The sequence below is a fragment of the Lytechinus pictus genome, chromosome 16, assembly GCF_037042905.1.
Source record: "Lytechinus pictus isolate F3 Inbred chromosome 16, Lp3.0, whole genome shotgun sequence".
Lineage (NCBI taxonomy): Eukaryota > Metazoa > Echinodermata > Echinoidea > Temnopleuroida > Toxopneustidae > Lytechinus > Lytechinus pictus.
The window spans coordinates 3,571,463-3,583,661 of NC_087260.1; the positions used below are offsets into that span (position 1 = coordinate 3,571,463).

Genomic DNA, 12,199 nt, shown 5'->3' on the forward strand with positions numbered 1-12,199 from the left:
AATTTGAATTTTTTTTTACTATTATTGAAAAAAAAAGTAGAATACCAAGAACGAAAATTTGTTGTTGAATCAAAGATATACACATATGAGTACCAACAAGATGAAATCTTACATCACATTTAAACCTTGATCAGCATAAAGAATTTTGGAATGTCAAGTTGAGGGAAATATATGTAAGCTTTCAAATTCTTGAAAAGAAAAAAGATAGAAAGTTTTCCAAAAACGGTCAACATGTAGCTATTTGCATTGGGTATTCAATTTGTGGGGGGGGGGGGGGGGTGCTCCTTTATGTTTAAAGTCCATTGAAATGAAGATTTGTGCAAATTTCATATGAAAATGCACTCAACACACTTATGACTGTGCGGAGTACATGGCACTATTAGTTATGATTGTTATGGTGTTTAGACCATGCATGGTTTATGTCAATGAGCCCACCAAGAATTTATTTTAAATTGTGGTCTGAAATCATGAAAATGAATCTATCACCGTTTGAAAAAAGTATGCATTCCACCTCTTACCTTTCCCAATGTATGCCCTACATACTGCTCACTTAATTAAAGGGGAATTTCACCCTGACAAAAAGTTTATTGTGAAAATAGTAGGAGAAATAATTTTTAAAAATGTTAGTGAAGGTCTGAGGAAAATCCATCAAAGATTTCAATCGTTATTCTTATTACAATTCGATAATTTTTTATTTGTGACGTCATATGAGAGCACCTTCCCCAATTATTGTGTAGGAAAAAATCAATGAAATGTCATTTTCTCAAAATTTAACGAATCTTTTTTATTATTGCTCTATCAGTATATCAACACTTTAAGAGACCAAATTATTGCACACCCACTCCTGTATGGTTTATTTAGTCAGCATGAATCATTAAAAAATTGAAATATATGCATTCTAAAATTACCGGTACATGACATATGAACCAGCCGCTCGTATATGATGTCACAAATCAAAAACTTAAAACTGTACTAACTTCCTTTGTCTTTGACGGAGTTTCCTCAAACCTTCACCAATATTTTTATTATTTTTCTGGTATTTTTACAACAAACTTTCCTTCAGGGTGAACTCGCCCTTTAATGCACAAAATCTGCATAAACCATGGTTTAAAAACCAGCTTTGTGAATTTGGGACGTGTCCAACCAATACTAGAAGGAAAATGAGGAAATACTTAAACATAAAAATATATCATACACATTATCTTTATTATTTACATCTATATATATGATGGAACAACTTGAATATATTTTCAGTTTTGAGCTGTACTCTACAATCTGATAAGTGATATCAAATATGAAAATATTTATGTGTAAATCATACCAATAATAAGAACAAAACAACAAAATAAATTGGGCAAAATCACTTTTGGGGCCCGTAACACAAAGCTTAGCAATGATGTAGAACATTTTTCTACGATTGATTCCATTTACTACAATGTACAATTAATCTTGAAAATCAAGCATTACGATTAATTGCAAACCTTTGTGTTACCTGAGGCCTGTTGCAGAAAGAGACGCGGCCAAACCCAACTAAAAAGAAATAAATCGCAACTTGATTTCAACCAATGAAACATGCATATTGAGGACCTGCGCTTGATTTTTTGAATTGCATATTAATGCAACCCTTTCTGGAACTTGCCCCTGAACTGTCTTTAGTAAGGTGGGAGAGAAGATTTCTAACCACAATAGCACAATACATGTACATGTAAATGTATTTATGATTATTACAATATAAAAATGCTTTAAAAATATGTAACAAGAATTTCATGTTGGTCTTCTCCAATCTGGATTGCAACAAGTATAATAAATTATATTCCCTAATTAGCTTGCAGATTCATTGTTAGGTATGCAGTGAGCTATAAACCTGCCTATTGTAAAAAAAAAACATTGCACTTTTATTTCTTCATATTTAAAGGAAGCTATGAAATGAGGTCGTTCAAATACAAGCACAAGTAATTTCTTGATTTAGAAAGAAACGAAAAATTAATCTTAGTCTGAGCCACAATCCTGACAACCTCTTCAGCAGTCTTCATGATAGATCGCCCTGGTACGATGTACATTTGGAATGTTGAGTCTACATCTTAAAAAGGGTTTCAGGAAAGAACTTGTCGGAAGTTTTTTCGTGACAAGTCTTGTTTCATCCTACAATTACCATAGTAGCAGTGCTTCTCAGTCAACCAGTCAAAATCAAGGAGAGTTTTCAGATCTAACAACTTGTCTTTCAGACGACAAATGTTGATGAAACGCTCTTCAGATAACAGTTCACAAGGCGACTGACCTCCTTCAGCGGTCAGAGTTCATTCAATGTCCGCAGTGAACGCGGGCAAGCCTCGTATATACGCATCCAGCTTGGTCTTGAATAGCATGCTCTCAATGGGTTTGTTGAGTGGGCATAATGGATTCCTAACGATCAGGTCTACATAGATCTGTAGGGGAAAAATGGTAGAAACAGTAGAAATTAATGTAAAAGTGATATTGAAATAATCAAAGTTAACCCGAATACTCCAGGAGGGCATAATGCCTCCCCCCTCAACATTTATTGTGCTAAATGTTGATAACATCGCAAAATGTAACTTTGTTTCTATTCGATTCAGAGGAATGACGTGTGTGACTTAATGCACAATATTCAATTGAGATAATTACCGGTATATCAAATTGACTGGCCTTGAGGGGAACATCAAATATTGCCCGCAACAGAATCATATTGGCCCGAGTCTTTAGACGAGGGCAATATGATTCTTTTAAGGGCAACATATTTGATGTTTCCCGAAAGAAGAGCCAGTCAATATTATTACAATACCTAGGGCTGTACAATGTGTAATTCAAGCTATTATTTGGAACAATTTATATGCCTGTTTGCTTCTCACTACATGTACTTCTGATTTCAGGTTAATCATGAATTTAGCGAAGTAACCCTTAATAAGCAACTGTGACGTAAATTGTTACCTTGCGGTCGCGTATCATGCATGGCGCGCACATACACTAACGCATAGAAATCTTGCGCTTGGGTTACGTTTGTGTATGCACTGGCCGCGCCTCGCTACAATGTGTTGGTTCATAAACTAGTTCCAGCCAAATTTCTCAAATACTGAAATTAGCGATCAAAATCGGCTCCTACTGCGCAATCGCACTAACAGAAATATGGCCAATATTGCCTTCTATTTTGTACAGAATTCATATGGGCAAAGCCCGGGAGGGCAACATAGTAAATGTTTTAATACGTTGTTGGTCTCGGATTGAAATAGCGAGCGAAATATGACTTTTATTCATCTCCTAAAATGCCTTGTATAGGTAGTAAAATTAAATATCTTTTAAGAGCCATTTTAAATTCATCTAATGTGTCAATATCTAAAGTGGATTTGGAATGTTGTTCCTTGGTAGTATGAGCCAATGAACGCTCACCATGTTTTATTTAAGATTTTTTTTTTTTAGAGGAACTTAGTAAATACTTTAATATTGTGTGAACGAAGTTGTCGCGTAGGCTAGTACACAATAACATGATATGTTAGGAACAAAATCTGAAATTAGTTTCATAACTGGAAAACCGATGTAGATACTGTTAGAATATGTAAATATAGATGTTTGTGATTGTAAAGCCAACTAGGCACAATTCAACTTACTGCACTATATAAATGTTGGAGGATTTCTCTCATAGGTCCAACGTTCAGGCTTGAGTTGAGAATGAACTTGAGCCCGCTCGGCGTCTCGAAGAAGTGAAGCTTGTAGCTGTTAGTACAGTAGTTTAGAAAGCCATCTTTGCTGTATGCTAGGGTTAAGGTCTAATGTTCACCGACTGGGAATCAATCCTAGCACACAGCAAATGCACTGTTGCCAGTTTCAGTTGTATACTTTTAATTCATATGTTTCTTTTTATATTCTTATACTGACCTGGATGGAGGTAAAGGGGTATGGGAAGGAAGACCTGTGGGTCATGGTAACTTAGTTAACCTTTCCCAGGCAGCCCCTTCATCTCTATTCCAGGTCCTTTGTATTATGTCATGTATATCCTATTGTTTTTGTAATTTGTATTGTACTGTAATTGATGTATTTTGAAATGCCAAATAAATAATAATAATCATAATAATTGACTATACAAGTTAAATCACAATGAAAACCTGGGAGGGCTTTGTCAAACATTGGTAAATCAGAACAGCACTTTCGTCCAACGTTTCAGAGCTGACGAAAAGCACAAACATGTCATTTGTCTAGATTCATGGACGAAACTGCAGGTAAAGCAGATTTATTATTGATGAATTAACTGACATGATCACTACACAGGTTGCTAACATGCTGAAAGAAACTAATGGATATGATCTAGAAGAAACAGACAAATAATAATAAAAATAATGGCATATTTACCCAGGGTAGCCACTTCAGTTCCGAAAACTGACCTCCCAGCAGGCCCTGCTATTATTATTACCCCGGCTTTAGCACGGCTACCTTGATCTTGCGCTCGAGCATTCAAGGAATTTCTACCAGGTACCCATTCACCTCACCTGGGTCGAGTGCGGCGCAATGAGGATAAATTTCTTGCCGAAGGAAATTACGCCATGGAAATAGATCAGAAATCTTGAGAACAGAATTAATGACCTCTAAAATCAACAAGATGATGCTGAATAATATTCTACAAGGAACCGTTAAGTATTTTAAGGTATTGAGGAGAAAGAAGTTGAAAGTACGGAAAAGGTTATAAAAAAACTTCAGCAAGGACAAACTTGGAATACCCATCAACGATTGCGATATTGACAAATCACATCGACTAGGATCACAGAAAAAGGATAAGAAACGTAGAATCATCATGAAATTCACAAATTACACTACTCATAATGCTGTCTACCAGAGTCTAGGTAAGCTACATAAATTTAGAGCCCCACCATTCTACTACATAAAGGAAAATCTGGCCACATCAAGATCAGAGCTGTTCAGGACAATATCAAATTACAGTAATTCAATGTGATGCCCTTGTTCAAAAGAACACAAAGATGGGGAAAATATACTTCAAAATGCACATCCGAAAGTTAGAGAATTAAAGATTCAAATATATATGTTTGAAGGAATATGTTGGGTTTTCGGGGTAGGGGGACCCAACAAAATTTTATTGGCATTTTAAAAGATACAATGGTAAAGATAGCTATCATCTATAAATAATGTGATGAAAGCAGTGACAAAATCCTTTCACATGTTTGCAGGCAGTGTTATGAAATAGAGATACAAATAAGAAGAAGAATGGTGGTGATTTATTAATTACAAAAATTGTAATATTAGGGGTACATGCCAAGTCTGAAACACAAGTAAGTGGGACAAATTGGTAGACAAGAGCTCAAAATTGGGACATTGTAGATTTTCCTATACATTAGAGAGATACATTTCCCCACAAAAATGGAACACAGTTGTTGAAGTGGCTCTCTCTTTAAACAAAAATCTGAACAGTCTGTGTTTAAAACATAGTGCAGGCAGGTTTATAAAGGATACAAATCCATCGGTGATATTCTGCTGATAAAGGACTTGATAGAAAATATTAGACCATACATCAGCTTATACTCCTGCAAACAAACAGACGAGAGAGAAAAAGAGACATAGATTTATACCAAATTTTCTTCACAGTATTTGCCATAGACATGTATGGTTCTACATGTTTCAAGATTATACCCATTAAAAATTTGTTATCTTTTTATATTGAATGAATAATAATTGATGATTTGACAATTAATCTTTTGATAGATAAACATTCATTTTCATAATCATGAAAACAGAATAAACCTTTACATAAAGACCATCTAATGGAGACCAAAAGCGAGTTTATATGGAGGTAATTTTAAAGGAGAGGATCCTGAAATTACAATGATGTTGATCAATGCTAGGCACAAGTGATTTTATATCCATAATTGATATGAAATTTCATTGTTGAAAATGAAGAAGTGAATATCAACAGAATTGAATGAAGTGAACAACAATGGAGGGGGCGAAGGGGGCAAAGTTTCAAGATAATCTCAATCATCACTTAAACATATAGGCCCGTATTCTGAAGTCGGGTTTAACTTAGACCACGGACTAACTCTGTGCTTAAATTTTTGGGAGCCAAAAATTCAAAAATTCTGTTTATATTGTATATTTCTTGTTTACTATTTTGTTTCCTTTGCTTTCATAATGAAGAAAAATTCTTCAGTTATCATTCCCAGACAATTATGAACAATTTGAGTGTCAAATGAGTTAATAAATTGTATGTGTACTGTTAGGGATTTGTGCCCCAATTCTCGCTACCCCAAATAGCGATTTTGCCGAGATCCGGGAAAATCCCTGTAACACGCATTGCATTATGGGATAGCTTTTCGGTATTACAACTTCCTGTTCGGAAGTCCAATGCACTGTTTTGCCATTCAGATCAACAGTGCCGTCATGCACAACAACACAACGTCGCTTTCGCTCGGAAAGTTCGTGATCACAACCCTCTCTTTCACGATACAGTTTAATGGCATTTTCTGCTAAAGTCACTAATTCTGCCAGACGCTTTCCATTGCACGGTATTGCTCTGTCAGTTAAGATTTTTTTAAAGTTCCGAAACTGATTTTTTTATCCATTTTGTGGTCGACAAAAAATTGAACGAAATGAATGAATGCTGTATATATTTAGCGTCTAGTGGAATACGATCGTGATGTCAGGCCGGTCGCTAAATGCAAAATTTTAAGATATTCATTTTTTGTTTAATTTCTTATAACCAAATAAAAACATGAATAAAAATTATTTTCACGTGAAATATATTTTGATTTTTATTCATAATTCAAATGGAATCAAAACTTACCAAATTGAATAAAAAGTATTATAATCTGTACATATGATGCTGATTGGCATCGATATCAGCGTGGTGGAAAACTCAGTATCGCGAACCTCGCGCGAGCATGACTCTGAACCGGAAGTGGTGATGACGACCAGACGGAGTGAAAATTATCTTGTCTCGCGCATTATGAGATTTTTGTTCCTATTTGGGGTAGCGAGAATTGGCTCTCCATACTTAAACCACAACTTTAAACCAGGATTTTATTTAAACCCGAGTTCAGAATACGGGCCATAGTATTTTTTTCCTAATCTGGGAAGCATTTCATCAACATTTTTGTCGGACGACTAATTGTCAGATGCGGCAACTTTCCGATTCTGATTGGCTGAGAGCCACTGATACCATGGTAACCGTCAGATAAAACAAGACTTTACTGTGTCTGTTTTGCATCTGATATGCCATACCTCATCTTTTGACATTCCCGACTGCTTGGATCTGTTCCATTCTTGGTAAAATAAACAGGTCCCAAACCGATCAAATATGTACAGGTTATAGATCGTCATCTGTGATAGAGTAAAGCAAAAAAATCATATTGCTCAGAGAGTCATAGAAATATGTCATTTAATATCCTGTTTTAATATGAAATAGATAATTTACCTTTTCTTTCCATTCATTCTATGTGTTCAGATACTGAGACTGAGTTTGTAAAAACTGGCAAAATTTTATTGAATGATGCAGCTTAAATGCAGAACATTAAACTTTAAATTTTTTTCTCTTCTATATAACTGTCACTGTCAAAATTGCCATAATAATATAAACCCAGGGAGCTCCGGGCCGACGCCCAGGACTCGTCCGTGTAAATAGTTTGCAGACATGGGTACTCTCCAAAATGGGGTAGAATTTTTTTTCCCCCATGAATTTGGGGTGCTATGGCTACCCTATTCTACCCCATTTTGAACTATTTCCACGAAGCAGGCCGGAGCCCAGGACTCGTCCGTGTAATACGAGGCAGACATATGCTCTCCAAAATGGGGTAGAATGGGGTCGCAATAGCACTCAAAATAAAAGGGGAAAATATGAATTATGCACTTACCTCGATTATATGGATGAAGGTCTATCGTGAGAAACACTAGCGTACCTACGAGGGGGGCAGACTGCCCCCCCTCCCCCCCGACGAGTCTTGAAGACTTTTTTTGTTTTGTTTTGCTTGTCAAATTTTTTTTCTGGTATGAAATCCTTTATTTGTGGTTGAAGACCTTTTTTTTTTTTTTTTTGCTTGTCAAATTTTTTGGCGGACGAATTTGCCCCCCCCCCCCTGTAGAAAATCCTAGTTACGCCACTGGTGAGACACAGAATCCCGACATCAAGGGACAAACTGGACCCTCAAAAAAAGGAAAAGTTCTGTCTCGTTCGATCTCCTTGAAAACATTGAAAACAAAATGGCCGATCGATACCGAGAACGAACACGACAGAGGTCTAACTTTTCCTTTTTTTGAAAGTCCAGTTTGTGCCTCGATGTCAGGATTCTGTGTCTCATGATAGACCTTCATCCATATAATCGAGGTAAGTGCATAATTTATATTTTCCCCTTTTTATTTTGAGTGCTATTGCGACCCCATTCTACCCCATTTTGGAGAGCATATGTCCGCCTCGTATTACACGGACGAGTCCTGAGCGGGCCGGAGCTCCCTGGGTTACACTGAAACTAACTTAAAAAGAATAAGAAGCTTAATTTCTTACTTTTCATCCTAATTTCACTCCATATCCTAGCCAGGAGGCTTCTAGAGAGTAAAAATCATTTACTAACGTAGGCTTACTCTCGATGAAGCCAGGTCTTCCTTCTCATTCACCTACACGAAGGACCCCAAAACCTGAAACTTTCACCCCCGAGATTTCTACTTTCCTTCTTCGCCAACGTTACGCAACGCACGCGTCTGTAACGTTGGCGAAGAACAATAGGAAACAAGATGGCGGCGTAAACATCGGGCAAGTCTCTTCCGTCTTTTCACAATATTTTTCTCATTTTTTTGATGAATTCTTGTTTAAAAATACCAACGAGAGCGTAGAAATGTCGGAAATGAAGTTATATCCCATGTACATGATTTAGGGCTAAATCTTTTAGAAGGAAAGTAGAAATCTCGGGGGTGAAAGTTTCAGGTTTTGGGGTCCTTCGTGTAGGTGAATGAGAAGGAAGACCTGGCTTCATTGAGAGTAAGCCTACGTTAGTAAACGATCTCTCTAGAAGCCTCCTGGCTACCATTATGATCATATCCATCCTCCGGTTAGCCTCAAAATTGGTGATTTAGAGGCATAGACTCATGATAGAGCCAACATCGAGTTCCTCACACGTTAAATAATTCGCTGCCGAATTCAAAACATTGCCTGCGCTAGACAGGAATAACCGTCGTTTCTGGGGATTTATTCAACAATTTCTGACATTTTACTTTAATCCCCAAGGCCATGTATGGTGAGTGGAGCCAACGCAGCTCAGCGGAACAACCAAAATACAGAGACTGAAGCTTTTGCTTGGTCTATGCCTGCATGCGCGAGGGTCTGAGCTCGGACCCTCGTGCATGCGATGTTCTGAAATCGGTAGCGAATTATTGTACAAACACTGTCAGTGTCACTGGTCACCGCACACGGCCAAATCCACCCGATCGCAGACCCGCCCCCAATCCAAGGCCCAATGCGGCGCGGCCGGCAATGGCCAGCGAGCGGAGCTCGCCGGGCCTAGAGTAGAAGTAGAACGGGGGCCCAGCCCGACAACAACACACAAAAAGCACGGATAAGCGTAACCCAGAGAGCTCCCGCCCGCACAGCGGGCCGCTACGCGGGCGGGAGCTCTCTGGGTTAGGATAAGCGCAGCAGCCGTGATGGCCCTAACATGACCCATTTACAGCTTACTTTACAACACTATGTACATTAAATTCTATACAACCTTAATTAATTTCTGCTATTTATCTAATCTACATATTCCGTACCTTTAAAAGCTTTCCCTGAAGGCTAGAAAACACTAAATATGACGTCAATCAAAATCTCGAAGACAAGTTTACAGTGCAAATGATCTATGATCTATGAGCACATAGAATCAGCAGAATATGACATTGCCAATTTGATTTAGTTACCGTATACGTAGTGATCGTAGTGGCGATTTGAAGAGTCCTCCTCAATCTCGGAAATTCCAATTAGGCCCGCTAATTTGGAAGAGATGACTTTTTATCTTATCTTGTTATAATCACTATTAACTTAGGCAGAAAAATATGCATGAATCACGTTTTAAATGTCATTTTTTGTGCAAAGAAAGTCCTCATAACGGAAGAGCAACTGCGTCGTCTTGAAAAAATTGCCGGGGCCGGGGGCAAGCTGTACGCCATGGAGGGGGGGGGGGGGGGGGGGGGTGATATCATGCATAGTTTCGGAGAGGGGAATGACGAACTAGGGAATGAGGACCATCTTTGGGCATAAGGGTACCGTAAACTAGAAATAATATCATTTGAACCGATTAAGTAAAATTTGACGGTAAAAAAAAAAAATCGGACAAAAAATAACAAAGTAATTTTCGTATAACTGTTTTATATTCCTTATATGCCTTTTAAAGCCTGCATTAATAAACAGTTGATGTCACTTACCAAACTTATTATTTTTGTAGTTTCGTAAAAAAATGCTGAATTTATCACAAATGGTGCTGGTACACTGAGAAAGCAAAGTACCGAAAAACTTGTTAAAAATTTTATCCCCTCTTGTTAGAATGTTTTTCTTTTATATAATATCTCATAGATCTTCGATCAACAACCCTATATCGTTTTCGGGAAGTAATCCCCCTATTGTTTGCTGATATTTTTTTCATCAGTTTTTTTTTTCTTTTTTTCATATGTATTTAAATGTTGAGTTTTTTTTTTCTTTTCTTTCATACAAAAAAAGGAATGAATATAAAAGAAATAATAAAAAATGATAAAAAATAACAATACTAAATAAAATTGTTACCCTACTTTTCATACAGTGTGTGGAAAAAATAGTCAATCATGACTTATTTCCAAATGAAAAGGAATGGAATGGTTCAGCTTTTTCATTCTTCTGAAAAAAGGGAAGGAAAAGAAAACACAAACTTGGCTTTCTCCTCACAGGAGCTACTCGGTCGCTTTTCCTCTTCCCATTCAGTATTTTATTTTCCTTGTCTTTTAGCCTTATTTTTTGGAGGGGGCGACACCCCCCCCCCCACCCCACTACCACACACACACACGCTTATGCACGCACACACACTCAAGAAATAAAGATACATTTTGCCATCAAATATGTGATATTGATAGCGTCATGAAAATGCTCATTTAGCCCAATTTTGCATGGTTTCTAATGACAAGGATATTTGAAGGTACTAAATCGGCAACGCGGTATATTTTAATCCGTTAGTTTCACCCCCAAGAAGACTGTATTGGTTAGAGGACATGTAAGTCCGTTGTACATTCGTAGTATTTTCCTCATCCTCCTCCTCCTCCTCTTCCTCCTCCTCCTCTTCTTCTTCTTCTTCTTTTCTTCTTCTCCTCCTCCTTCTTCTTCTTCTTCCTCTTCTTCTTGATCCTTCTTCTTATTTTATCACCATCGTCATTTTGATCCTTTTCATCATACCATCTCTAAATACTCTAATCATTTATCATCATCGTCATCGATCATCACCCTTCTCATCCTCACCATCATGGCCTATCATCCTCCTCATCATCACGACCACCACCTCCATAATCCTCCTCCTCCTCATCATCATCACCATCATCACCATCAGCAACAGCAGCAGCAGCAGGAGCAGCATCATCATCGTTGTCAGAATCACCATCATAATTACCATCATCAAAATCACCATCCACTATAATCATCATTACAATCATCGTCATCATCATCATCACCACCACCACCACCATCACCACCACCAACTTAAATCATTCCCACTTTTCTCACTTAAATCGCATCCTCTCGAGCCATCACCTTCGCACCAACATATAATCATCATCATTATCCTCTTAATCATTACCACCACCACCACCATCATGATCATCATCATCATCATCACCACCACCACCACCATCACTACCATCATCATCATCATCATCATTACCATTACCATCATCATCATCACCATCATCATCGCCATAAATCATCACCATCCCCCCCCTTCTCACTTCTCATCGTCTCGATCGAGCCATCGCCTATATACTCTACAGCATAATCGTCTTCATCATCAGGATGATGAGGACTCTTGATACTGGCATGATACTGATGATAAAGACGATTATGCTGTAGAGGAGGCGATGGCTCGAGACGATGAGAAGTGATCAGCACCATCAATTAGGCCCGGCATTAGGCCTACATCATCATAATCATCATCAATTCATCATTTATCATTAACATGATCATTATCATCATTATCAATTAGGCCCG

The 12,199-nt window shown here is 37.7% G+C and overlaps 1 protein-coding gene across 1 annotated transcript; it reads right to left on the reverse strand.

Moving 5' to 3' along the window:
• Nucleotides 1–1,185: 1,185 nt before the first annotated feature.
• LOC129279174 (trafficking protein particle complex subunit 1-like) lies at nucleotides 1,186–9,886 on the reverse strand. Its single transcript, XM_054915276.2, has 5 exons — nucleotides 9,754–9,886; nucleotides 7,237–7,335; nucleotides 5,473–5,543; nucleotides 3,621–3,759; nucleotides 1,186–2,426 (listed from the first exon to the last, which is right to left on the reverse strand). The coding sequence occupies exons 2-5, from the start codon at nucleotides 7,333–7,335 to the stop codon at nucleotides 2,298–2,300; spliced, it is 438 nt and encodes a 145-aa protein (XP_054771251.1). The 5' UTR covers nucleotides 9,754–9,886; the 3' UTR covers nucleotides 1,186–2,297.
• Between the last annotated feature and the right edge of the window lie 2,313 nt (nucleotides 9,887–12,199).

Excerpts from the sequence above, each read along its gene's own strand:
- LOC129279174 (XM_054915276.2), bottom strand. The coding sequence starts at position 7,335 with ATGACGATCTATAACCTGTACATATTTGATCGGTTTGGGACCTGTTTA. Across the intron at positions 5,544-7,236 it reads CGGGAATGTCAAAAGATGAG|GAGTATAAGCTGATGTATGG; the intron begins GTATGGCATATC and ends GTTTGTTTGCAG. Across the intron at positions 3,760-5,472 it reads AGAATATCACCGATGGATTT|CAAAGATGGCTTTCTAAACT; the intron begins GTATCCTTTATA and ends CCTAGCATACAG.